The sequence below is a fragment of the Phlebotomus papatasi genome, chromosome 2 (assembly GCF_024763615.1).
Source record: "Phlebotomus papatasi isolate M1 chromosome 2, Ppap_2.1, whole genome shotgun sequence".
In the NCBI taxonomy this organism is placed as follows: Eukaryota; Metazoa; Arthropoda; class Insecta; order Diptera; family Psychodidae; genus Phlebotomus; species Phlebotomus papatasi.
Window position 1 is genome coordinate 103538192 of NC_077223.1, and position 27695 is coordinate 103565886.

A 27695-nucleotide genomic window follows, 5' to 3' on the forward strand; every position below is an offset into this window, starting at 1 on the left:
AGGGCAAGAAGGACAAGAAAAAAGGCAAAGGGCAAAAATGAGTTCAACAATATTTATTAGAATAATGTTATTCACAACAACACTGAAATACAGAAGTTTTCTTTTTGTAAAAACGGAATATTTTTTAATGAAGAGCAATCACCGGGTTTTTAAGACTCCTGCGGAATGTCGTAGGGGAAACTGGGGCACCACCGAACACAGGGTAGTACCGAACATGGAGTAGCACCGATCAATGCGATTTTTAATTAGATATTAGACTTCAGAGGACGAGAACGGTTTGAATTCGCAGTGTTCGATGCTGCCCCCGGTGTTCGGATGTGCCCCAGTTTCCTCTAACCTAACCTCTTCATGGGGTTGAATTTGGTTTCCTCACAACGCTCCGCCTAAAAATAATAAATCACGCCCCTTTTCGTGAATAATATCCTACAGAAATTGCGATTTTTCCATCCAAATTTTTAAACCAAAAAAGAAACAGCCGAAACATTAAAAAATAGGCCACATCCCCAGTAACGCTTTTAACGTATTTAACCCTTTAACGACGAGACAGTTTTCGCGGACCGAAAATCAGCAATAAAAATTAAACCAATGAACAAAACCAGTAAAAGGTCTTATATCTGGCCTTCAAAAAGCCAACAGAGTCTGATTTGGTGTTTTTTGTCTCTATGAACGATAGGGACAAAAATAGCCCAAAAATTTAAGTAATTTTTCAGACAATACTAATGAATGATAATTTTCAATCTAATGAAAAGTATTATGTTTGAGTATTGCAGTATCTTGTCCCAAAAAGGTTTTGCTTAAAAAAAATTGGAAGTATAAAAAATATTTAAAATTAACTTTCACTATGTGAATTTAAAAATTCCTCATTATTGAACTTAAAAAATTACCATATCGCAAATAGCTGGAGACTTCCAGAAAATATCCTAGATTCCTTCAACCTTCTACTTTACAATTTCGCACAAACATAAAGAAAAAATAACTTTAGGTAATCAGGAAAAATTATTTTTTTTATGGGACACCGGTGTTCCAATCGTCCTTAACTCTTTCGTCTCTTTTGGGACCCTGAGTACCCAAAGCAGCATATGAATATTCCGTGAAAAACCTTGTTTTTTTAATTATTCAGAACTGATAAAAATCCGATTCTTGTGGATGATTACAAACTATAAGGATGTCCAAATATAATATATTTTTTGTAGGACCTCAATTAATTCCTGGAGCTTAGATATTTTTGATTAAAAAATGGCGAATTCGTCTTGCAGCATATGCTGCGGTCCGGAAAGAGTTAAAGGGTTAATAAAATCAGTTACCAGTCGGTTATTTTTATTACCCTGAAAAATATTGATACAAACTTTTGATGCATTCTACTTCATTCGCTTATTATTTGCACAATAAATGATTAATTTAATTTGAAAAGTTTTAGGTTATGTCAAGTCTAACTTAAAAAAAATATTATTCTTTTCCTTCTGGTTTTTCCAAGGACTGAAAGGATATTGACATCCAGTCAGTCCTTAGAAAATCAATACCCTAAATTTGTGTAGGAAAACCTCTCAAGTGTGGCTGTGGCTGCTGAATCAAATTCTAAACTCAGAAATCTGTCATATCCTGTAACTTTGAAACAAAAAGTTTTGTCAATTTAGCGGCCAACTGGATATTGCAAAAAGTTTGTCAGGAAGATGTGTTTTTCCACGTAAAGGCTTCTACACACTGAGAGCAACTTTCGTCAAAAATTGAGTTTTTGACAGAATTTGACATTTCCCGTTTGCAGAAGCAAATTTCTTCTAAAAAACAATTTTTATTAAAAATCGATGCCTTATGAGAATAAGTTTTATCAAATTGGTAAGCAATTTCCTTTTAACAAAATTTCAACCAGATTAATTTGTCCGCTTAACCAAACTTTTTTTAAGAGTAGGGGAATTCTGTAAGAATGACAATGTCTTATGAGAAGTGTTCATGACAAATTCAAAAGCAGGAAAACATTTAAGACCAGTGAGCACGGAATAGCCAAAGCTTGACGAAGCTCCCATTATAATTGATATTAATCATGTTTTTGAAAAGTTTTCCTGAATTTACCACATAATATTTTTAAATTTGTCATATAACAATGCCATACGATTACAGACAATTATCATACTTGCCATATAGGGTATGTGTACAAATTTCGGCCACTTCTTTTGTTTCTCAAATTTCAATGCAAAAAATGTTTCTTCTACGCCCCTAAATGTATATAATTTTTTGAGGCGGTAGCTTTGAAATTTGGCCCTTAAAATATCCCAAGAAATTGGCGCCAAATATAATAATAATACAATGAAATTTAATGCAAATATCACTTCAAATAGAAAGTTCTTAAATCGCGCGCAATTCAACTGTGAGAGAGAGATAGAGACACAAATAACTCACTTGACAATCGTCTGGCGGCGCTGCGGTTGCAAAAAATATCTAAAATGCCACAAAATATTTTTTTTATTTTATCCTTATTAGCAGGTCGTGTCCCTTCTTCTAATATGTACTTTTGCATTCCTTATTAACCAAAATAGTGGTTGTACAAAAGGATTTTTCTCAAACCTATCCTGAATTTTGGGACAGCTCAAAAGAATATGAGTCTTCCAGCTCAAAATTTCATCCCAATGTTTTTGTTGTAATATCGACAATTATTCACAATTAACCCAAATAACTGTATTGAACTAAATTATTAAAAGCATTTTCTTGTGAAAATGATTTAACTCTAAGGAATTAAACAATTTTCACATTAAAAACCTCTCATTTTCTCTACGTGAATTTTCGCGGCATTTCGAAGAATCCCAACTGGCACCACCAAATTCACTTCGGCTTTTATTTTAGCACAGGTCTGCTCTATAGTCCACAATTTATCGAGCGTTGAATTCAAAACACTGATTTTAAGTTATACGGGCTTCAGACCTAAGGCTTAGCCATATGGCTTAATTTCTCTAATTTCTTATCAGTCAAGATTTTTTGGAACATTTTGACTTAGGATTGGATTTTAAGGGCAAATGACCTATTACACTTTGAAAAATCAATAAAATCGGTTGCTGTTTAAGGTTTTGAAACCCTCGAGAACTGGGATAAACCTCTAGTCTGAAAACGGTCTTAGAGAAAGTGGAAGTCGTCGAGCAATTTCAATACTAAAAGTCGTTGATAATTTTAAAAAATGATATGGACTATGTGCGACCTAAGTGTCAAATCTGGAACCAATGGACTATAGCGGAACTCTACTGTAACTCTTTCGTCTCCTTTTGAGAATCTGGGTATACCCATGAAAATTTTTTTTTTTGAACTATTTAGAATCGATAAAAATCCAATTCTTCTGGATGATTACAAACTATCGAGGTCCAAATCTAGGATATTTTTTGCAGGATCCCAATCAACTTCTGAGCCAAGATATTTTTGGTCAAAAATCGTGAATTTTCGAATATCTGCTTCCTTGCAGATATTGTAACTTTTTTGATATTTCTAGACCTGAATAAGGAAAAACCTCTCGGGGCCAATAAGTATGATAACGATAACTGACAATTACAAATTGCATAAATTTGAAAAATTAATCTTTCTTAAATTTTCAAAAAACTTGTTTAATAAAACAATAAAATGCTGACTTTCTGATAAAAAGTATAACATTTATTGCCACTATCAATTTATTATTATTTTTGAATAATAGGAAATGTTTTATTAAATACTTTAAAATAGTGATGCCCTGTCCTGATTGAAGCCACGCACACTCGGGTGCAGGGGCATGACATTTCCTATGTTTCCCATATGTTTCTAGCGAGCCAAAAAAAACTTTTGAGTTTATTAGCTGTTTTCTGTCATTGTAAAATGAATTAGCAAAAAATACTAATACAAGATAAAAGCCAATTTAATAACGAAGAGGCAACCGAAAACCCTAAATTGGCAACTTACGTAGTTTTGGAGATATCTCGTGAAATGTGTACGAAAACAGGGAAAAAATTACACTAAAACCGGTCGCATTTTTCAGAGATAATGTCTCGGGTGCATAAATCGTTTCTCTATTTTTTTTTTTTGTTTTATCTGCTATCCACAAGGATTGTTGGCAAAGACGCAGCCGCGATTTTAGTTAAAAGGGGGCCAAATATGAGAAGAATTTGAAGGATTATTCCCATTATTCCCCATTTTTGAACAAAAAACAAATGATTTTTTTCGACGAAAAATAAGCGCAAAAAATTTAATTTTATTCCACTTTTTATGAATTTGAGCTTCTCGAAAAATAAATAAATTCCTTTACTAGGACCTTCAATTTTTGGGTAATCACTTAGTAATTGTTCTTTGACCAAATTCTGATTTTTCAATACTAAACCGATTTTGATGATTTTAGGCAGAAGTCTACTGTAGCTTCCACAAAATCCCCCAGAAAATCCAACTTTTTACAGTTTCACTGACAGAAATCCGAAAAAGTTAAAATAACATTCCGGAAACGTTAATTTTACCCTGTAGTATTGATCCTAAATTGGTGTAAATATTACCCTTTTTAGGTGTATTAGGGGTTAAAGTTACCCTTTTTCATGTTAATTTTATCCTCTAAAAGGTGTAAAATTAACATGAAAAAATGTTGATATATTTTTACACCTAAAAAGTGTTAAAGTTCTGAGGAAAAAATGTTTATCGCACCCTCTTTTTTTTCAGTGTTCCAAAATACATTTTTAATTCAAATTGAATGATTTTGGGATTTATGGGAAACCTCATAAAACATAAAAAAAAACATCTTACAAGTTAGTAAAGGCTCTTTTCTTGACTATCTAAGGACTTAGGGCGAGCTAAGACCTAGAGTTAATTAAATTGCGGCCAAACGGTTAACGGTTGAGTAAATTTGAGATATTTTCAATTTTGTGGGCGTGGTCTATTTTTCATTGCGTTACACATTTACCTTACGTACCTTACCAGTTCTGCTTGTAGCACAGTTTCTTTAAAATCGTGATTTAAAGGATTTAGCAAGGGGTACTCAGTTTCTAAACTAGTCGGTCGTTGAATATTCCATTTTTTCGGAATATTTTTAGAATAAATTTGTAAAAATATTGAATATAATTTTCTTATTCGAAAGCAGTCAGTCTGCTCCTATTAGTTAAAAGAAAAAATCGGAATATTCAAAATCTAGCGAGTTGAGAAACTTACCATCTTCCCCTACTTGGCCTTGACGCAAAAGGGGCGTGACTTAAAATTCTACTGGGCGGAACTCAATAAAGACTCCAAATACCGCCTTCCTGTAAAACTATAAGAAAAGTTACAACATTCCGTATGTCAGGATTTTTTTTTTTTTGGGAAAATCCTCGCACTTTATGTGAGTGTTCTGGTGACAAAGTCTAACTGATGGAGTCTCCGGATGCGTGTTCTTTCGTCCTGAATCTTCTTCACGCGCTTCATAGAGCTTTCACTGCGACAGATGGCGCAAAATTGGGATGAGACCACGTGCAGGGGGCTCCTGTAGTAGATGCAGGGATTCTTGTTGCGGGAATTCCGACGATGAGCCCAGATGTGCAGTAGGGTCTCCACGGTAATGATAAAAATGGCTGTTAGCTTGAAAAAGAGAAACAGCGATGGGATGAGAAACATCCGATGGGAGGTTTTGTTGTAGCCCAGAATAATTTCCTCCTTGAGGTGCATAACACGATCCTTGTTGCTCAGCGTATATACGTCATTCCCATCCTTACTATCATCCTCAAAAGTCTGCAGATAGGACTTGGGAATGTTGAATTTGGTCTTACGGAATGCAATGGCATTCAGCTCGCCGGTCTCTTGGTCAAACAAATCCGGTGTCTGTGGCACAATGTGCGTCTCAATCTCACCTGTCTCCCTATCTTTGCTGGTGGTGATGAATCTCTGTGGAAGACAAGCCATGTTTGTTCAGCTATAGACACTGGTAAGTGCGTCAAATTGCCTCTTCTCCGCCGAGTTTATTTAACTTAAGCCATTCATTGTATTTTTTCTCCCACACAGATAGATATCTTTTGCAAAAATGTTTAATAAAAGATTTGCATGGAATCCCAGAGTTATTTAATTTTCCAGATACTTTTTTTTGTGTAAAGTGAAAAAAGTGCTCCAAAAGAGCGATTTATTGGGAGTTAGCGCCCTTTATCTTGTCGCAATTTTCCGCTTTATCTACGCGATTTTAACCACTCTTATCATTTCATTTCTGCCCGATAAACCAACATGAAACTTTTGTGTTTTGGCTGCAAAATTTGGTATTGTGCGATTTGGGATAAAAATTGGGTTTCCCAAGATACACAAAAAAATTCAGTTGCTAATTTAATATTCTTTGTCCAAAACACGTAAAGTTCGATTTAAAATACTATGAGTGAGACCCACGTTAGGGAGGAACCTCGATCCTCAAGTTTGAAAATAATCCTCATTAAAATGTAGAAGGTTTTAGTGAAATTGATACATATTTATTTCTATTTCGTGGAAACTTAAAAATATATTAAAAAGTTCAAGGGCTAACTTTGAGATTATGTCACAAAATCCAATAAAAATTTATACGTCTGCAAGTCAATGTCGCAGATTATTTAAGCTATTCTTTGAAAATTCAAGATGTCGCCTTTGTAGATCACTTTTTTCTAAAGAGTTTTTGAAGTTTTCGACCGAACAACTTTAAAAATTCTGGCATATGTGATACCGTAGGAAAGGTCTTGAAATTCTCTATAACGCACACATATGATTATTACCTATTTAATAATAATAATAATAGTTTATTTAATTCACAATAATAGGGTCATCCCTGTTACAATTGTGAATAAAAGAAAAGAAAAAAATTAATAGGGTAAGTGTGCCAATTTCCGACCAGCTTGCAATTTCGGCCACCTTTTTTGTTCCTCGAATTTCCATGAACTTTTAGATTTTACATACTCGAGATTATACAATGCAAAAGAATAACAAAAATGTAGCTTCGACAAACGAGATAACGTGAAAAAGACATTAAAAGGTTTCTCTAAGGGGAAAGAACTATGAAAATGAAGGTGGCCGAAATAGGGCACCAAAGCTATGTCTACATTTTTATTCATTTTAAAATGTATTAAGAATGATTTTAGAGTAAATAAAGACGGTAAACTCTTTTCAAGGTTCCAAGCAATACTCTTTCAGAAGAAAGAATAAAAAAAAATCAATTTGTATTTAACATATTACATTTCACATTTCAAACTTGAGACTTTGACGCTTCTTCGCTAATTTGAAAACTTCTTAAATACAAGAAAAATGCATAAGTGTAAAATGCTTCAATTGCAAACAAATTAGTCCAAATGGAGACAAGGGAAAGTTTCTAATTGGAGACAAACACTGAAACCGAGACGAAAGGCTTTCAAAACCTTGTTGAGTTGCTCCTGAGTGCAGGATTTGTTCTTATTCCTGATGTTTTCTCCTTTCCCATCTAAAACAATAGGAAAATCTCTCCAAAAAAATCATATTTCCGGGGTTTCCTATTGAAGCATTTGCAGACACTTCAGAAAAACCCTTTTTCTTCACGAAATAGGTAATTATTTCAGTTGAAAACTTCACGTACCGTTAACAATAAAGATTAGCACTTAATTTAAATAAAATTAGCCAGAAATATGACATAAATGTTAAACAAAACGAATAAATAACAATCACCTCATTGTGTTTTTCATTGGAAAACATGGTCGATCGATGAAAAATTCGATGGTGAAAAGGTACACATTTAATTTTTCTGAGAAATTATCAAATTAAAATTTGTGAATGTGAATGGATTTTCGCTTTATTTGGAGCAAAATTAAATAAATAATGAAACTGTGGTATAAAAAATATATATAAATATAGTAATTTAGTACTGTATTTATCGCGAAAACAATGACGTTTCCATTTGGAGTAGCGAAAAATTTCCATTTGGAGCAGGTTTTAAATTAGCTTAATTTACCCTAATTACTAGAAATATATTTTGATTTACCAGGATGCATAAGAATCGATGTCCTAAGTTCGAAGTGCAATATTTCAATAGAAATTGAAGTTTTCTGTTACTTCCTTTCCAACAGTGTTGTTTGGAACCTTGTAAAGTAGTTTATCGTCTTTGTTTTCTCTAAAATTATCCTATTAACTTTTGAGAATTAATAAAAATATAGATATGAATTTGACTGCAATTTCGGACGCCTTGCTTGTAATTTTGGACACTTTGTAATTTTGGACAGCTGATATTTCGTAATAGAAGTCCCGTTTTACTACTAATCAAGAATCCAATTCACAAAGTCCTCTTCTTGTTTGTAAGAAGGAACCGTAGGATGTCCCAAGAACCCCGGGAACTTCCCATATATGCAAGTTGTAAGTCATTAAAGAGAGATGATTCTGATACTCAAGGTACGAGTGGCTTCCTGTATCTCTTGCCTTTCCGACAAAATTATCTACTTTTCACACGAAAAACGTAATTCGCAAGGGATATTTTACTTGAATTAACACATTATTCAATAAATATTCAAGAATATCATTTAAAAATATCAAAAAAAATTAATAAAACACAGATTTCTTCAACAAAGAAATTTCAAGTCATATCCTATTGAAAAATTGAACGAATTTTTGTTGTTAGTGTCGTCTAAAAAGAAAAACAAAGAATAAATATTTGAGTAGAACGCATTATTCATTAAATATTCGTAGAAAATTCCATATTTTTGATCAATTTATTTGTAGTGTCGAACTTTACCCTCAAATTGTCCAAAATTACAAGCTGTCCCAAATTACAACCAGTTTAATTTTTCTCTGAAAAGTAACCAATGCTATTGTGAAGCAAAAACCGACGTGAGGATAACTATATTGATGGGGAAACCGGAAATCGTCGGGAAATGGAATCTCTATAGGAAAACGAGGAAAACTCATCAACTTTTCTCAAGTGAGAAAAGTTGATGAGAAAAGTTCCTTGAGAGATCCCATTTCCCGACGATTTCCGTTTTCCCCATCAATATAGTAACCAACGCTAATTCGGCAGAGGATTCAAAAAATATTCAATACTTTAATATTCATCCAAATCCTTGATATTTTGGTTTAAATACAAAATTTGTATAATTTCACGAATTTGATTCAAGATAACTGAATGGCGTCTCCCAACTTCAGCTCTAAATTTCAATATTTAAATTGTATTTAAATGGTGAATGCAGCGGCTTAAGAACAAAAAACTGGAGTGTGCCCGTCCGCGAAGGGCTATTCCTAAACACGCCTGCACTGCACGACAATCCGCCAAGAAGAGACAGAGTTATCCTATTGTCCTATAAGATACTCGCTTGACCTCTTTCTAAATACCCAGAGAGGTTCTGGTACTGTGCAGCAGGGGAATTCTATTGTAGAAGGCGGTTCTTCTATAACTCTTGCAACGGTCATATTTTCAAATTCACGAGCACTTTACTCACGATAGAACAGCACGGAAGGGAGAGTGTTCGTGTGAAAGGAGAAGTCAGTATTGATCAGTCCATCGAAAGGGCAGCATCGAGCTCTGTGTCCTGGATCTTGCAGAGTGAATAATCGGTTGTCCCGAGATCCAGGACTACACTATAACGATATGACAATATCATATGACAAAATTTCATGGAAAATTCGCAAACAGAACCACATTAAAGCCCAGTGAGCATCGAATGGCCATTGCTAGGAGCTCCATAAAGTTCTTACTTTGATTTTCGATTAATTTTTCCGAATTTACCGCATAAACGTTTTTAAATTTGTCATATGACATTGTCATACTGTTACAGAATTCCCCTACAGGAGACTATTGCAGAGGTGTGCAAAAAACCGTTGAAACCGAAAAAACGTCAAAATAAGTTTGTCCAGATAGCGTTTTGACCATTGACGTACAAGTTTCATTTGACATTTGTTTGGTTTCAAACGGTTCTTGCACACCTATGGCCTATTGCAGAGGTGTGCAAGAACCGTTTGAAACCGAAAAAATGTCAAATAAAGCTTGTTCGTCAATGGTCAAAACGCTACCTGAGCAAACTTATTTTGACGTTTATTCGGTTTCAACGGTTCTTGCACACCTCTGGACTATTGTTCGAAAGAGAGAAAATTTTGCCAAAGCAGAGACTTTTGTTACTTATGGCAGGTTTATTGCTGAAATTTTTCATTGCGTGTATACAGTCAGCTCTTCGTTATCCAGCATTTCGATATCCGGGTGACACCTCCCAAACACTGGCCGTTGATGTATTTAAAACGTTTTTTTTTATGAAATATAGGTCTTAGGTAGGGTCTTTATGTAGGGGACTGCTAAAGAAAGCCTAGTAACTGCTCTACTAGCTGTGTAATGATCGTAAGAAGCATGTTCTTGAAGGAGGCTAAAATGGCCCTCTTACAACAATTAACCACGCCCATTTGCAACAACTTTATTCTTATCAAAGCGACATTAACACAGTTTTCATTTGATATATTTCTCACATTACTATCTTTTGTCTTTTACTTCTTTTCTGGGATCGTGTGCAGAAATTCAGTGCATTTAAATAAGAATTTAACAATTTATAAGTGGGCGTGGCTTTTCCCATCACGCCTTCTATTCTACCTTTTTCTGTTCCTTCCTAATTCTACATTTGTGAAAGAAAATAATTTCATACAATTTGAGAAAGGGTGTGGCGTTTTGTTATGGGCGGGGCCTGTAGTTTACGTTCTGAATTGAAATTATAGAGGTAAGAGGTTTGTAAAATGAAACAATCAGCGTGAAAAAGACAGGTCTTAGTTCTGCTTCTACTTAGAAATGAGGGTTTATGGGGAAAAATTATAGGTTGAGATTAAAATAAAAGTCTTCTCAATCAATTTTCATAAGACTTATCACTGAAAAGGGTACCAAGGGTACCCCAAAGTGAGGAAGTTCCACTTTTCTTTTAAATGTTTTCTTGCATAACTTGTGAAATATAGTATCAGAATGACGACATTTTACATAAGCGTAAGAATATATTAACCAAGGCATTAGTTAGAATATTAAGTGAAAACAGCGTATTTGAAATTTTCATTCATTTTTCTTTGCAAATATCGCTTTTTTCTAATCTTACAAAAAAAACTAGATCAATCCGAATATTCAATTCGATAACAGTTTTTTACGATCCTAATTATTCCATCAATCTACTTCAGTTCTTTAATGTTTTTATTGAGTTTTAATTTCAGTTGAAGATGGCAATGTTATTCGGATTATTCGGAATTGATTTTTTAGGATCTTCATTTGTTCTTTTTTACCCTACGTAAATCATTTAATTTATCGTTTCCACTCCTCATTTTTTTATAGATATTTTTTCGTCAGATTGCGTTATCATTTTTTAAAAGCTTTTATTTGATAAAAATAAATCACACCTCTCAATATTTTTTTTAAATCGCATCGCTGCGAATTTCTTTGCAATTCTTTTTATCAATTATTCGCAATGAGAAAGAAATGTAAATTCCCGAAAAAAAACCTTATCTAAATAAAGAATAAGAACTTTTTTGAGTAATTCTCAATTCGATGGAAGAAAGACAGAAAGAATACGACAAGAATGGCAGGAAAAAGGTGCAGAAATGTTTGTGCTTTTTTTTTCTCTCACTCCCAACTTCACGAGGCAATAATTAAAATATTCAACAGAGTTGAGCACCTTTTGACCACCATCGGGAATGTATTTGGAATTGAAAAGAGTTGTATTGGGAAGCCAAAGCAGGGAATTAGGGAGGAGTCGGGGAGAACACTAAACAGTTGGGTATTTCATCAGCAATACCTGATTGCGCCAAGAGATGCCCATTTTTCACGTTCCTCCCAGGCTCTCTCTCTATCTGTTTGAAGTCCAAACACTTCCGTCCCGGAAGGTAAGTTCACATATCTCCAAACTTCACACACTTAACTTTCCAGTCTCACGAGCACGTTAATAATTATGATCAATAGGAGTCAATTGCGTTGTCCAATTTCTCAGCTCTATGGAGAAGACTTTTTTTATCTCGTTCGGAAGCTCCGTGGGGGAACAATTTGACTGTATGGTCTAGGCCAGAAGACAACTTAGCACAAACTGACTGTGAGCTTTGCTGTTTGGGGGAACTTGGTGGAAAAACTCGCGGCGGCAGAACTCACACAAGCTCACCAGCAAAGAAAAATCGACCAGATGCTTAGAGAACAGGACGGACTTTTTTTTTCAAAAGCGCAAGAATATAAGAAAAGTTTTTAAAATCATAAGAAAAAAATTGATAAGCTTCCCTTGACGATAGGGTGACGGTGGCGGCATTGTCCAAAGACAATGGTGCGGCTAATAAAAATGTACGATTTTAAGCAAATTAATTATTTATTTTTTAATAGCATCACAAACTTATTTGTAAAAAGAAAAGGTTTGGCAAAGCGTCCCAGGATTTCCAAAGTGCTCGAGTTCGTGAGTTATATGCTATACTTCAAAAATACTTTCGCATAGATTAACGCATAACCCCATCCCTGTATAATAAAAAATAATAATGGATGTTCCAAGCTCCCTTTGCGGGAAGGCCTAGGGTAGAGTAACCACTTATCGCCATGTTTAGGAAAAAGAGGAATTAATTTTATTATAACTTTTTAACTCTTATTACAAGATAACTCAAATTCGACACAAAACTACTTAGATATATTGGCTCTAGATTCGTGAAAACAATAGTCCTAGAATGTAACCCTGAACTACTTAAAAAACTGATTTTTATTAACAATGCAAAAATAACCGCTTCGTCGCCACTTTTCACCACTTTTCGTCAGTTTTGTAACCACTTTTCGCCACCCACTTGAAAAGATCCAAACTCGATTATTTTAGGCAATGTTATAAAAAGAATACATTCAGCATTTCTTTTTCTTCATGATCACCTTATTATTACTCACTTTAAACGATTTTCATGCATTTTTTTTGAGAAATCACATTATAGGCTTATTGCAGAAAGTAAGCAATGCAGATTTGACAACAGATGTCCTGGACACACTTACGACTAAAGTCCAGAGACGACTAAGCTCGTTCATAGCCAAGTCAGTTCCTGACACACTACAAACGAGGCTTAACATTTTCTGGCACTCACAAAACATAACTTTCGTGGGTTTTTATGCAGATATTTCTACTGAAATGCACTAGTAGTCTTTTGAAAATGAAACTACATTTAAATTTACTTCACAATTCACGTATAACAACAAGAATTTTCACTAGAATCGCCTAAATTGGCTTAAGGTGCGAGTTAACTTCCACCTCAGAAATAATTGTAATTAACAATAATTGCACGTGTACTGAGACATGATATTACAAATAGTTTCACTTTCAGAGGAGTATTAGTGCATTTCAGTAGAAATATCTGCATAAAAACCCAGGAAAGTTATGTTTTGTGGATATCAATGAATGCTAATCCTCATTTGTAGTGTGTCAGGAACTGACTTGGCTAGGAGCTAGCTTAGTCGTCTCTGGACTTTAGCCGTAAGTGTGTCTAGGGCATGAGAATCTACAAAGTGAAGGTAGCGTCGCCTATTGAAAATAGATGGCGACAGGTGGTAAAATCAATGCCAGAAAATAACCACATTTCGCCATGCCACATTTTTATATAAAAATAATATAAAATGAAATATTATATAACTAAATACAAATTTTATGTATTCCACAAGTGTAATTAAATATTCAATGGACAAATTATTTATTCAAGAAGGTATTTTTTGCTTGATGAAATTTTGATGACACTTAGTATATTTGGTAAGTAATATTGGATTTGATGCACGTGCTTAAAATAATACTTTGAAAAATGCTCAAAATTGTAAATCCAAAACGAATAATTATTATTTTTCGACTTTATACGTAGTAGCAGTAAAAATACAAATAACTTTGCGGCTCATTTATTTCACAAATCGCGAAAAATAGCGATTACAATATAAGTGGCGAAAAGTGGGACACTGGCGAGAAGTAGTGATTCCACCCTATATGTTCCTCTATGGAACGTTGTGCCACTACAATAGACTCTCACTCAATCGGGCGAAAAATTTTGTTGACAATTTTCACATTTAATTATGTTCTCCTAGATTTTTGTTGCCCTGAAGAAGATTCCATCCAGAGTCGAAACGTCCGTTGGCTAAGAAAAATAAATTGAACAATAAAAAATAGATCGAACTCCCACCTTGACTTGCCTTAAATATCAATACGTATAACAACCAGAAGTGTAGATATTTCTCCGTTCCATCCTATTTAAATCCATCAAACTGAGCCAGTTGCCTATACCTACAGACCTTAAAGACCGGTGTTTTTTTTTTAATAAATCTTTTATAATATTTTTTAATAGAGTTCTCATGCCGATTTATTTTAAATAAAATTAACACTAAAGCAAATTAAATAACATTTCTTAAACGGGTATTGCGGCTTCGGTACACCTTGTTCAGACCAGGAAAATTTCGTGTAATCGAAATTTACATCCTTTTCTTTCTTAAAAGCTTTGCATATGTCTATCCTACTCTTTCGTACTCTTCTTCTTATTTTGAACATCATGCCAAATTAAATTTAGCTCAGCCCGATTTTGAGACGGACTGGACGGACTTATGCAAATCTTTTGAGAAAGAGATGAACGAGAATTTTGATGATGAGTCTTGTTGAAATTATACCGAGCTCAAAGGTATGCCAGAGGCATTAGGATTAATTTCATCATTCTTGAAATCTATTTGTTCTGTTTGGTATCAACTTGAACATTTTTAAAGTACAAGCTTTCCTGCTGGATGGAGCTCCGTCTGGTCACTCCGTCAAAGTCACTTGTTGAGTCTCTTCACTCTCTCAACTTATGGAATCGTGTGTGCGATGTGTGCTAATCACACCGCGAAGCCGCTCACAGATAGACTTGGGTAGCCGAAGAGCAGTCGAACAGCCCACAATTAACCACTCGGTACAAACAATTGCCCAGGGAGTGCGGGCAGGGCGCTAAACAGGCTGTTTTTTTGCTGCCCAGCCTCTTAATGACTGGTTTGGAAGACGTTCTGGCAATTACACGACTGAAACAATTGTTGTGGCGGAGATTTGGTAGGCTCAGTTTCTTGGGAGGAAAATACTGCCCTTGATACTATCTAATTGCAATGATTGGGCCTTCGCCAAGGTCACTGGGAGGGCGAGAAATTAGTCACAGGGAAATAGATAATACAGAGGGAATTAGGCAGTCTAATCTGTTTTTGTTAATCTCCCCGACAAAATAAGCCTTAACGGCCAATCCCATAAATGGGAAATATTGATGAGCTTAAAGACTTCTTAGATATTTTTTGAGACTACTTTTTAAAATGCTCGAAGTCAGAGAGATATGGAGACATGTGTTAGTTTGTAATCGGCCTATAGACCAAATGGTGAGAGATAACAATTTGTGGTTTTTCGTAGACCCTGTTCACAGGCGAACAAGTATTTTATTATTAAAAAAAAATAATGATAGTACAGGCAAGACAGGTAAGATATTTTGATCTATTAATCATTCCTTTCTTAAACTTTTTTTTCAAAATTAAGCCTTCTAAATGGTTTATTTCTCAACAGATTTAGCCTGGATTGGATTTATTTGAAAGGTCTTGGAAAACCTAACAAGTCAAAATTGGATTCTACCTAAGTTACAGTAGTGACCTCTATTAATGATTCTTCTCAGATTTTTCTTCGAAATTGGATACAAAACCCTTTTAAAAAATTTAGTTATCGACAGATTTAGCCAGAATTGCATTCATTTGAAAGGTCTTAGAAAACTTAACAAGTCAAAATCGGTTTCTACCTGACAGTAGTGACCTCTATTCATTCCTTCTTAAACTTTTTTTTTCAAAATTAATGCAAAAGCCTTGTAAATCGTTTATTTCTCAACAGATTAAGCTGGGATTAGAGTCATTTGAAAGGTCTTGGAAATCTTAACAAGTCTGTATTGGTTTTAACCTGTAATGAACCAGTCTTAAACCGATATTTACATCAAGAGCAAAAGAGGAGCAAAAAATACAGTGTGCTTTTATTAAATTCAAGCGATCTGCGAATTTTCCCTATCTATTGTTTTTAGACATTCTTTTTTTTTGTTCTATCGGCTGAAATGTGTGAAAATTGGCAAAAAAGTATCGCTTTGCTTACAATATCTTATCGTGAGAACTCGCGATATGCTTGGCAAAGTCGACGGACGGCATTGCTCATGGTGGCAACATCGTGAAAAACTACGCAGATCCTCAAGCAATTCCGATGACCTTTCAGGGCGGAAAATCTTGGACCGGCAATTGCAATGACTTTGTGCTGCTCCAGGCAGAACTGATTGAATGCCACAGCATCAAAAGATGCTGGAAATGTTAGCCAGACGAAGTATCCTCCACTGGGAGGGATAAATTTAACTTCCGGAGGCAGATTCTCTTTCAGGATCGCACAAACAGCCTCCATCCTTTCCTGATAAGCTGCACTGTAGATGTCGAGCTGCTTCTTGGCTAAGCCCAATTGGAAGAGGCTTGTCACGATGCCTGAAGTGTAGTTATTAATAGATCCTCCACTCGTTATGATAGCACTAAGATAGAGAGAAATTCAGGGGCTTTTTGGGTGGAATACTTGGAGCAGGGAAATTCCTCACCTCAATCTGAAAACTTCCAGAATCCTCTTGGGGCATTCCATCCAGCCAATTCGGATTCCTGGAGAGAGGATCTTGGAGAAAGACCCATTGGAAATTACATGACCTTTGTAGTCTCCATCTGAAGGATTGTCATAAGAGAACAATCTCTTAGGGCTTCCTTCTGAGCTGTAGTGTAGGAGATTGTATACATCATCGCAGGAGATGAGAATATCAAATTCCCGAGCGATTTTTATCAATTCTCTGCACTTTTTGACAGAGAGGGTCACTCCTGTGGGATTGTGAAAAGTCGGAATGGCATAGTAGAAGCCCCAGAAGAGTTTATCGGGATGTGGAGAGAATTTATGGGCTTTTACGAGTTTTCTCAGTTCTTCAACATCAACTCCGTCATCTTGAAAGGGTACAGGAATGATTTTCATCCCTGAGAATGTTTGAAAGGCTTCCAGGGCGATCATGTATGTGACCTCATCAACAAAGATCACTCCATTCATGTCCAGGAGACTTGTAAGTATATGATGAAGCCCATTGGTGGCTCCAGATGTAAGAACTAGGCTGTTTTTTCTCACCTCGGATCCATACTCCTTCGACAGGAAGGCACTCAATTCCTCCCGGAAGTCATTGATACCCAGAGTAGGTCCGTATTGGAAGAGGAAGGAATTGTTCTCCTTTTCATAGTTCTACGGGAAATGTTCTTAATTTGAGCATTTAATGGGGGATTTGGAAGGCTTCCACTCACCATTCGGTGCTCTGTGGCTTCCTTGAAAATCTCACAGCATTGGGTGAGGAGATCCGGGCCAGGAGCCCCAACAGACAAATTTGTGCACTTAGAATCGTACACATTGAAGTCACTGAAGTCAAATAAATGCTTCATATCGCTCTGGTGTCTTCTATCGAACTGGGAATACCGAGGGATGGGTAAATTGTTCAATTGGGGCTATTATCAGTATTTATTCGAAGCACAGTGATTAGAATGACGAAATTTAGGATCATAAGAAGATGTTTTTGCCCAATGAGACACTCAAGACAATTTGAGTTACTAGAGGCAAATGATAAGATGATAGTTGTTCAGGGGTTGTTAATTAGATACTCGGAGAGATAAGGAAGGGATTAGTGATAAGAGGTTGTCTAAGAAATTCTTCTTTTTGTTTAATTAATTAACGTTATTCTTGGTGTATTTTTACGATTTTTACGCGGGATGGAGATTTTTTGGCGGGAAGCCCACTAACCTCAATTTTCAGCAATTTTCTCCGCAATATTTTCACCGGGGGAATAAAACCGCTCCTTCTGAAGAATTTGCTGGCCAGGAGATTTCCCAATGACATTACACTCTTTAACCACGCAATACAAGTGAAAATGAGAGAAATTTTGTACTTATTCCAGCAATGAATTGCACAACACAGAGAGAGAGAAGGAGAAAAACAAAAGCAAATGTCAAAGTCAAAAGGAAATGTCAGATAACCGACAGATGGTGTCTTGTTGACTTATGAGAAATGGGATTTTGTTTGAGTTTTTAATGAAAAAAGTAGGACATTTTTGTTCCTTCGAGCCGGAATTTTTAGAAATAAGATCTTTTTCAGGTACTAAGCAGAGAACTGGAGGTTAAAAATGAGTTGCAGAGGTAAGTCTTCATATCTAAGTGATGGTACTTCGGGCTGGATGGCAATAGCTGTGTCGAGAAAGATAGAAAAGAATCCCAGAATTCCGTGGTCAGAAGTTCAATTTATTCGACGCCAAATAAATAAAGGGTAAGTTGTTCTATTGTGATGTCACTGAGTAGAAAATAGTGGAGTGACTTGGATAATTTCTGGTTAGTTGAGCTGTGGCCAGGAGATCACAATCATCAGAGAAATTATGGTGTCAAAGAGACGACCAATTCATCCCGTTGGACAGACTATGAACTTCCGGGGGAGTACCGCGGGGGAGGGACGCGGTGAGACCAAAGGGACTCGTCCCACAACAGCTCCCACCTCCATCCGCGAAGTTCTGACCATGATGGTGCTGTATGTCTGCAAAAAAGCCATCTTCTACGACACTAACCTGAAAGTAGCCCTCTATCTGGGCAGTTTGTTCCTGATCTCACTTATTGGAGACTTCATGCCATATCCCAGAACCTATTTTGCCCGGTCAGACAATCTCTTCAATCAGTACTTTGTGAAAATCGGCTGGTTCTGGACACTGATCCTTACGACTCCCTTCACCCTCATCACTTCCTTCATTCTCTGCTGCGGGGATGTCAAGCGAATGATAAAGCACCATATCGTCCGGATTGGGATAGCCACAGTGTTCTGGTACGTCTGGACAAAGCTCTTTTTCGTCTTTGAATCCTCCTACGGGAGATGCACAGACAAACGCTTCGACACAAAGCCTACTTGCCTGAAAGCAGGATTCCTGTGGAATGGATTTGACATTTCCGGACATGCCTTCATCCTCATCTACTCCAGTCTCGTGCTGATTGAAGAAGCTCGGCCAATTGTCAATTGGGAATCCATCAAAGAACACCTACGCAATGAGGAACACAATAGAGCCACAATGGACTCTGCAGCTGCCCGGAATCCTCTGTCAAATCTCAAAGATGATGAACTAGCCCGACTGAGCTATCTCTACACACGCTACACTCCCCTAATCCGACTTCTATTTGTGGCCATGACTGTACTCCAGCTGCTCTGGGACGTTATGCTAGTGTCCACAATGCTCTACTTCCACAAAATGATCGAAAAAGTCCTGGGAGGGATCTTTGCAATCCTCACATGGTTCTTCACATATCGTTTCTGGTACACATCCCCAACCATTCTCCCAGACTCCGTTGGCAAGGGACTCTTCAACTATCAAGTGGTGAAATCCCGACCAGACCCTATTCCCATGAGAAGGAATAACAGTGTAATCATCAATCCCGCCACTGGAAAACCAATGCCCAGATTCATGGGCATGCCACTGAATACCGGACGACAGATGGACGGAGCAGCCACGAGCAATGGATTGAATCCAGAGCCTGGTCCTAATCGATTTTGAGGTAAGGAATCCAAGCTCTGATTCTCCTAATCACGGTTGTGCCTTCCTCACTGGAAGAATTGTTCTAAAGGCCACAAACTAAAATATGAAAATGCATTGTCGTTTCCAAAGAATGGGATTTATTTGCAGGAAGTGGGATTAAAATCCATAAAATCTTCTGGACATTTCGAAAATATTAATTAATCCTTTCAGGACTAACTACTTAAATTTATAAGAAAATTAAAATTTATTTAATAAAGCTAGGAATCATTTTATTAGCGGATTACAAAATAAAATGCATTTTCCAGAAGAGGTTATTTTAGAATTGTGAGGTTATGTTGAATTTAATCTGATCTAACCTATAAAAAGGGTATGTTTTATTTGACAAAAAAATATCGGTAAAATTCTAAAAATGATAATAAAAAAATATAACCGTGGTTTTCAGTCTCTTATTCAACTAAAAAAATATTTAGACAATTTGAGGTTATGTCAAGTTTAACCTTAAACATTAAAAACATATTTTATTTAAAAGAATCTTCTAATCGTGGCCTTTTAAAGATTTTCACCTGAGTGTTTCATCCATGATAAATGTCTGATACAAACATTATTTAAATTTTATATAAATATAAATATAACCTCAAACATTTTATTCATAAGTACACAGTAAAAAAATAAACACTATTATAGTGTGTAATCTTTCACACCTCTATTATAGTGTTAAATTTGGAAAAAGTGGTCAATTTAAAATTGTTTAATTTAAAGTGGTTGAATTTGAAGATTTTGAATTTGGAATTGTTGAATTTAAAAATTGTTAAATTTTTATGTGTAAATCCAAAAATTGTTGAATTCTGTGTATGTTGAATTTTCATTTCATTTCGAAAATTTTGTTTTTTTTTGCCTTTTTAGACATTTTTATTGGTTTTTCCTGTACTCGGGATTCCCGCTAATACGAAATGATTACATCTAATGCTCGTATCTTCACGATATACTTATTATGCATATAAATATTTGATGTTCTATACGACTTTTGCCTAATGAAAACCATCTCGACTGAAGTATAAGTCTTACTTGGAAATTCAACAATTTTTGCACAACTTTTGCCTCAAAATTCAAAAACTTGTTTAAAAAATTAACAACTTTTGTTTAAAAAATCAACAACGTTTGTTTAAAAATTCACCAACTTTTGTTTAAAAATTCAACAACTTTGCTTGAAATACACAAGGCTTCACACTATAATAGTGTGAAAAATTATAATCATACTATAATCGTGGTAATTTTTAGATTTTTTCAATAGTTTTAAATCACGAAACATTGTTAAAAAAAATTTTGTACTATAATTGTGAGAAATTTTACACAGATCGCAATTAAATAATTAATTTATCTGATTTCACACTGTTATAGTGTTAAAATTTTACACATTTTCAAATTAAACAACATTGTTGAAAATTTCTCACTACAATAGTTGTAATTTTCAATCACGTGACAATAAATTACCAAAATGTTGTGTATTTTTTAAACATTTTTAAATTAAACAAAAAAAATGGTCAATTTTGCACTATTATAGTTGTAAAATTTTACAGTTTTTTTTTACTGTGTAGCTTTCTTTTCGTTATCATTTTGAGACATTTTTTTGAACAGTACAGTAGAGTTCCTCAAATTTGAGCATTTGGGGCGTGAAGATGATGTTTCTCACTCTTCAAATTTGAACAATATTTTCAAAAACGTTACATTCATGTGAAATCCAGGAAATCCACTTTCCCTAAATTAAGACAAATAACTTTAGAGAATGTATCAATGTAATTTGTCGTGAAATATATGGAATTTGTTGCGGAAGGTAATATAATACGATAATAATGAGAAAACACCAGAAAAAATATTTCTAATTGAGATTTCACGCAAAACTTTCTTCACATAACCTCAAATTTTACATTTTGAACTCAACCGTCGTTCAAATTTGAGGAGTTAACATTTGAGGAACTCGACTGTATTTATATTTAAACAATCAAAATTTATTTCTTAATCAAATTTTATTTAAATTAAAGTGTATCACATTCTTTAATGACGTGATTTTTTTTATACTCTGAGGGGCCAAAAAAATCTACCGAATTTAAAATAATATTTTTTAGTTAATAAAAAAGGAACATTAGAATTCTTTCTTTTTTGAGTTTTGAAAACCTAGCCTATATTATTCACAAAGAATGAAATCATTAAAAAAAACCTATGAATTTGTATTGAAGTTTTCGAGGTTAGGTCGATCATAACCTTACATTTTAATTAAAATAACCTCTTTGTCATATGAGAAAGAATCATCAGTATTTTTGAAAAGCAGCTATTCGTTGAAGAACATCTTCAAGACAACAATAAATTATTTGTAAGCCCGCAATGATAAAAATAAGTCGATACTTAAAATATCCCAAACAAGAGCCTTCAGGGTCTTAAAATAGAATTTCTCTATTCATCTTTATCCAAATTCTACCAAAAAAAAACGATTCAAATCCCAAAAACTCTTTAAAAAATCTCAAATCTCTGGAGACGAGTGCATCTTCTTCCGCAGTGCAATTCTTCATGGAACAATCCTCCAAAAAAAATCGACTCTCTAGCACAAATTCATACTCTCGCTGCATCTCTTCATATTTATTTTCTTTATTTGCTTGGAATGTTTTGTGTTTTTTTTTGTTACTGTTTCATTGTTCTGTACAGAATTAGGTAATGTAAAATGTAAAAGGAAAGAAATAAAATTGGAGGCTGATGGGAAGAAAAGTTCTCTGTCACTTTCGTATGGCCAGGAAGGCGGCAATGACTGAGGATGCACTGAGGAGTCCAACTCCTAGTTTGTAGTTGCCCGGTGTCTTGTTCCACATTGTTCTGAGCGTTGAGATTCGAGAGGGAATGGCACGAAGGAAGGTATCTCGGGTATACAGGCGAGCAAAATACCTCTCTATATGGGGTTTCTTGCCTCCTGTCCACAGATGATCTTCCAGGCCCAGAGAATAGAGGCGATAGAGGAGAATTCCCAAGCAACAGTCGACAATGGTGAACTGGGGGGAACAGAGCCACCAATCTGAGTTACTCTGAGTTGCTTGGGAATTCAATTCTGACTCTACTTCTCCCAGAATCTCTTCCAGGCGTTCCAGAAGTTTCACGTAGTCTTCGCGTTTGCAGATTATGTCGCGTTTCCTGGCATAGAAGTCAGATTTGCGGAGCAGCACCTCAGAGTAGATTGGATTGTCTTTGGCGTGTTGCTTCAATTGCTCACTCATCACCCGATCAGATGCTGCAAAATGTAAAGAATCTCAGCTAAAAATATCATTCAGTCTTTTTTTTTGAGAATCAAAGGTGATAGCATAAATTCCGCAGTTTAAAAAAAAATAATACTGTGTTATCACACTTGCACATTAAAATTTTAATATGATTCACATTAATTGTCACTGGTGAGAGTCCAAATATATAATTTGTGTGTTTGAATCATTTTTTATTCAAAATTTGATCTATTTGTTGATAAAAAGGTAGACTTGGCCCGCAAAATTTGATATAAATTAATTTATAGCATTAATGCGAAAAATTAATGCAATTTTCTCTTTAATTTTTTAATGTGAAAAATATTTATGCTTTAGGTAAATTTAAACTTATTTTTGCAGGCCAAGTCCACTTCTTTATCAATAAATAGAAAAACCCCAAATATTAAGTGACTCAAAGACACAAATAACATATTTGGGCACTCACAAGCGACAATTAATGTGAATCACATTAAAATTTTAATGTGCAAGTGTGATAACGCCGTAAAGCAAAGTAAAAATAAAGATTAAAAGTCAAAAGAAGAAGAAAGAGTTGGAACGAGTCAGATTTTTTGCTTATTTAGCCGAGACACACACCAAAATAGCATTGTACATTAAACTAGTTTATACACTTTATACACTTGTATTAAATTTATAATAAATTTTAATAGGATTGGATTTTGAAATGCTCCAGTGAGCTTTGGAAAATGTACTCTAGTGCTGTTCTATAGAGGTAAAATGTTGTTTGTTATAATCCCCCGAGTGTGTCTTGGCTAAAATAGAAAATCTTTCAAACTGGCGAACTAATGAGTAGTTCGATATGCAGCACCTCGACGCAGTACTCTTCAATTTACGGAAAATGTGCAGCTCGTAATTTCTTGTGTGAGAAAAAAAATAAAAAAAAAGATGGCAAAGCGTCCTAGCTTTGCAGAATCCTCGAATTCACAAGATACAGCTCGCTGTGGATTATCTTCTCGCATGATTTTTGGGCTACTGTTTCAAAAATCGAAATGACAAATTTATAGCAGTTTTTTGCTGAGTCGATCAGCAAAAAAATACTGACCGGTCAGCAGTTCTCGAACAAAAAATGCTAACCAATTATATGGAAATGGCACTCCCTCGCGAATGTCGTTTTAAGGTTAGCAGAATTCAGATGAAAATACATGTTTTCAGCTAAATTGAAATCTGTTAGCATTTTGCGATCCATTGGAAAGTATGCTATCGATGAAATGTTCATCTAGGTTACCTTTTCAAAACATATCCGAAAATAAAAGAAATCATTGGAGCCAGGGGCATGACATTTCCTATGTTTCCCATATATTTCTAGCATGCCGAAAAAAAATTTTGGGTTTATTAGCTGTTTTCTGTGAGTGTAGAATGAATTAGCAGAAAATAAAAATACAAAATAAAAGACAATTTAATGTTGAATTGGCAACCGAAAACTAAAAATAGGCAACCTACATAGTTTTGGAGATATCTCGTGAAATGAGTACGAAAACAAGGAAAAATTTACACTAAAAGCGGCCGCATTTTTCAGGGTCAATGTCACCCTCCTGATTGGAGCAGTGTTTGAGAAAACCTAAAATAATATGGATTTGGAGGAGTAAGAGGGGGTACGGGAAAATAAGGACAGATTCCTAGACTTATGGGGGAGTTGGTCACTGAAGACCAGAAATTGATATCAATTATCGTTTATCTTCCAGGTCGAAATAATATTTACAATCAATAAATTAAAAAAAATCGAATATATACTTTATCGATTTATTACTGATTGAGATTAATGCAGCCGAGTTTGAAATTTCAAGACCTTTTTAAAATATCCAATTTCAAGCAAATCGGATGAGAAATACAGGGGTTCCGGCTTAAGTGAAAACGGATTGAAAGAATTTTCAAAATGTCACCCGAATTAGAGAGAAATTTGTGTGTCAAACTATTTGAAATGCAACGATTTTTTGTTCATCTGAGCACTCATTAAGTTTAGATAATCTCTTATACTGATTGTGAAATGCATTGAAACTTTTAATAATGCAAAATCACATTATAACTAAGTCAAAGCGTGGCAAATTTGAGCATATTTGCTTCATTTGATAAATCATAGTCAAACTTGAAAAATGTTAACAAACTTTTTTCACATTTAACTGTCGCCCAAATTAAAAAGTATTCCGATCATCCCGATCTTAAACGAGCCGAATTAGCGAGATTCTACTGTAAAATAATTTTTGTAATGTCCCTAAATGTATGCAAATATTTGTCACGCGGTAAATTTTAATTACATTTCTTATGAACCCTTGGCGCTGAAAATATTTTGCATACATCACGGCGTATCCACGTAACTTATTCCAAAGACATCTTCTGTGGGTATGCAATTGATCTGTGTCACACGAGTGAATTCGCAGGCTTTTTTCGGTCCCGAAAATTTCTTTGAAACCGAAACTCCCTGTAAGTCCATCAAAGTGGTTTAACTTTTACCTTAGAAAATTCGATATCGAAAGTTTTCTGGTCATAGACAAGTATGGACCAAACACTGAGAAAAAAAGAGGGTGCGATTAACTTTTTTTCCTCATAACTTTAACACTTTTTAGGTGTAAAAATATATTAACATTTTTTAATGTTACTTTTACACCTTTTTAAGGGTATAATTAACATGAACAAGGGTTAATTTAATCTCTAATACACCTTAAACGCATAATATTAACACAGATTTCGGATCAATAATACAGGGTAAAATTAACATTTCCGAAATGTTATTTTTAACTTTTTCGGATTTCTCTCAGTTAATGTTCACCTCCAAAACATATCCAAAAATGAAATAAATCGTTGAAGCTGTTTTCGAGAACACTTTTGAAAAAAAAATCTGAATTTTTTATGGTATATTCTTAGGTTTATCTATAGATTTAATCAATAAAAAGTATATCAATTTTTGACCTCGTAATAGGCGATTTGTCCTGATTATATTTTGCCTGCCTTACGGTCTAAAAAATGAAATAATTTAGAAAGCCTAAGTTTTTGATGTAAAATATTTAAAGATGATTGTTGGTAAGTGAAATGTATTCACTAGAATAAATTAAAACTGTTTATATCGCAATTAGTACAATCCTCATGAATAGGCATGTTAAATTACCTTATCAATTTTATTAATTTAAATTTATTTTAACGACTTTCAAATACTTTGAAATAGTCTGCCAGGCTTTCTATTTTAGCCAGGACACATTTGAGGGGATTATAACAGAAGGTAGAGAAAATTTATCTCAGGAACGAAACATTAGGAAGATTTCCTGAGACTCAACGTAGAATATCATAGTTTAGATAATTAATAAGCAAGTCCGATAATTATGAATTTGTCTGATAATTTCTATAAAATGCGTTCATTTTCGGAAAAAAGCACAATCATGAAAGATATGAATATCAGTCAATACGATTCTGCTTTAATTAAATTTTGAGAGCTTTCTGGGCACTTATATACTTAATTTCGATGGTTTGATGAGCGCGTAGTAGATTTTCAATTATTAATATGTTTTTAAGCGGAGGCAGTCAAAATCCCGAATGTTCAAAATCCTAAAAATGATGAAATTATATGGAGGATGTGCAGAATAATTTCCCAAGACACAGAAAATCTCCCTTTGCCTCCAGGAAAAGCGGGTGTAATTAATGGCAGTGGCTATGACAATATTAAGAATTCGGAATTTTGGCTTTCGGGATTTTGGACTAAGGACCTTGACAGACCTGAGGATTAGCCGAGAGACGGCTTAGTGTAATTATATTAGAAATAATGGTTAAACTACATTTCCAACATTTTCCACTAAGTCGTCTCTCAGCTTAAGTCGTAAGTGTGTCTAGGACATAAGACCTGTTTTTAAGGCCTAAATCGCCTAAATACTCCAAAAAGAAAGATAGATCATGGTCAGACTTACAGACAAGTGCCCTCCTGACTGGCGCAATGAATGGTGGCTTGGGATTAGGCGAAAATTCTACATGAATAAAACTCCCCATGCTGATAGTCCCGATTGGGAGTTTGCTGATCAAATTGCTCAGTCGAAGAATCTTCTTTTCCTGCTCAGATTGTAAATCCCGCGGCAAGAGACGCCGATGAGGCTCATGTTGGAAATTCCTCTCGACATAATTGATAATCTGTGCTGACTCTGGCACCACCAGGGAGCCAATCTTGAGCACAGGCACTTCCCCTTTGGGATTGAGGTCCAAGAACCACGATGAATACTGCTCTCCAGCGGCTACATTGACCTCATACCGGAGGAAATTGATGTTTTTCTCATGCAGCACGAGAAGCACCTGAAAACACCCGGAATTTACTGAAAATTGTGTTGAGTGATCGTGGGAAAATTGGGAGAAAAAAATAGAGTCAGGCTCTGAATATTTTTAGCTGAGGTGCTCTCGGAGAATAGAAAAAAAGTCCACCTATTTGGTTGGAATTTTTGAGCATGATCGGGGCGGGAACCTTGAATGTCTTTTTCTCGTGAGATCTTGCATAATACACGCGATCATATGATCCGGTGATTTTCACTTTTTCCAGTCTCTCAGGTGCATCATCTTTCTCTCGTATCTCCTGGAAAAAATCTCAAAAGTTTGCATTTGTACTCACTTTTTGCGAATAGAAACTCTGGGAATGATAGAAGAGAACGGGCTCTTCTACTTCCAATTCTGGGATCTTTTGTGGCAACTTCTGCTCATTACACATTTCCACGGGCCAGCAAACGGGATGACACACACTCTTGGGAATCTCTCTTCTCACACTCACTGCCAGATGATCAACACACCAAGATTGCCCATCCAAGAGTTCCACTGGACCTCTCGCAACTGAGATTTTGTCGTGGATTTTGTGATCGTTCAAGCTCAACGGAGATCATCACGTGATTCGCGGAAGTGGCGCTCTCAAGAACGATTTTCAGACACTTTTAGAGCGACTCTGATCATCATCATTTTCACTTTCAGTCTCTTGGAAAA

General features: G+C 35.2%; 4 protein-coding genes across 6 annotated transcripts; 1 reads left to right on the forward strand and 3 right to left on the reverse strand.

Moving 5' to 3' along the window:
- Positions 1-38: 38 nt before the first annotated feature.
- On the reverse strand, positions 39-17889 carry LOC129800531 (uncharacterized). Of its 2 annotated transcripts, none has more exons than XM_055844987.1 (2): positions 17700-17889; positions 39-5841 (listed from the first exon to the last, which is right to left on the reverse strand). In XM_055844987.1, the coding sequence occupies exons 1-2, from the start codon at positions 17793-17795 to the stop codon at positions 5299-5301; spliced, it is 639 nt and encodes a 212-aa protein (XP_055700962.1). In that variant the 5' UTR covers positions 17796-17889; the 3' UTR covers positions 39-5298. The 2 variants fall into 2 exon arrangements, with proteins under 2 accessions (XP_055700962.1, XP_055700963.1); XM_055844988.1 differs by lacking the exon at positions 17700-17889 and adding an exon at positions 11673-12040.
- On the reverse strand, positions 15269-17620 carry LOC129800524 (uncharacterized). Its single transcript, XM_055844979.1, has 3 exons — positions 17210-17620; positions 16477-17150; positions 15269-16413 (listed from the first exon to the last, which is right to left on the reverse strand). The coding sequence occupies exons 1-3, from the start codon at positions 17342-17344 to the stop codon at positions 16002-16004; spliced, it is 1221 nt and encodes a 406-aa protein (XP_055700954.1). The 5' UTR covers positions 17345-17620; the 3' UTR covers positions 15269-16001.
- Positions 17890-18135: 246 nt separating the features above from the next.
- On the forward strand, positions 18136-22221 carry LOC129800526 (acyl-coenzyme A diphosphatase FITM2). Of its 2 annotated transcripts, none has more exons than XM_055844982.1 (3): positions 18136-18218; positions 18286-19483; positions 22062-22221. In XM_055844982.1, exon 2 carries the CDS (start codon positions 18325-18327, stop codon positions 19480-19482), a length of 1158 nt encoding a protein of 385 aa, XP_055700957.1. In that variant the 5' UTR covers positions 18136-18218; positions 18286-18324; the 3' UTR covers position 19483; positions 22062-22221. The 2 variants fall into 2 exon arrangements, with proteins under 2 accessions (XP_055700957.1, XP_055700956.1); XM_055844981.1 differs by lacking the exon at positions 22062-22221 and adding an exon at positions 19594-19744.
- Positions 22075-27695, reverse strand: LOC129800528 (ganglioside-induced differentiation-associated protein 1). Its single transcript, XM_055844984.1, has 3 exons — positions 27334-27695; positions 26648-27023; positions 22075-22735 (listed from the first exon to the last, which is right to left on the reverse strand). Exons 1-3 carry the CDS (start codon positions 27427-27429, stop codon positions 22230-22232), a joined length of 978 nt encoding a protein of 325 aa, XP_055700959.1. The 5' UTR covers positions 27430-27695; the 3' UTR covers positions 22075-22229.

Bases quoted from the DNA above. Each gene is read 5' to 3' on its own strand.
- LOC129800528 (XM_055844984.1), bottom strand. From the start codon at position 27,429: ATGTGTAATGAGCAGAAGTTGCCACAAAAGATCCCAGAATTGGAAGTA. The intron at 27,024-27,333 runs GTGAGTACAAAT...GGGTGTTTTCAG, and splicing joins AGAGTTTCTATTCGCAAAAA to GTGCTTCTCGTGCTGCATGA. The intron at 22,736-26,647 runs GTAAGTCTGACC...TACATTTTGCAG, and splicing joins AGTCAGGAGGGCACTTGTCT to CATCTGATCGGGTGATGAGT.
- LOC129800526 (XM_055844982.1), top strand. From the start codon at position 18,325: ATGGTGTCAAAGAGACGACCAATTCATCCCGTTGGACAGACTATGAAC.
- LOC129800531 (XM_055844987.1), bottom strand. From the start codon at position 17,795: ATGTCATTGGGAAATCTCCTGGCCAGCAAATTCTTCAGAAGGAGCGGT. The intron at 5,842-17,699 runs GTTAGTGGGCTT...TGTCTTCCACAG, and splicing joins GAAAATTGCTGAAAATTGAG to AGATTCATCACCACCAGCAA.
- LOC129800524 (XM_055844979.1), bottom strand. From the start codon at position 17,344: ATGAAGCATTTATTTGACTTCAGTGACTTCAATGTGTACGATTCTAAG. The intron at 17,151-17,209 runs GTGAGTGGAAGC...CATTTCCCGTAG, and splicing joins AAGCCACAGAGCACCGAATG to AACTATGAAAAGGAGAACAA. The intron at 16,414-16,476 runs GTGAGGAATTTC...TCTCTATCTTAG, and splicing joins CTGGAAGTTTTCAGATTGAG to TGCTATCATAACGAGTGGAG.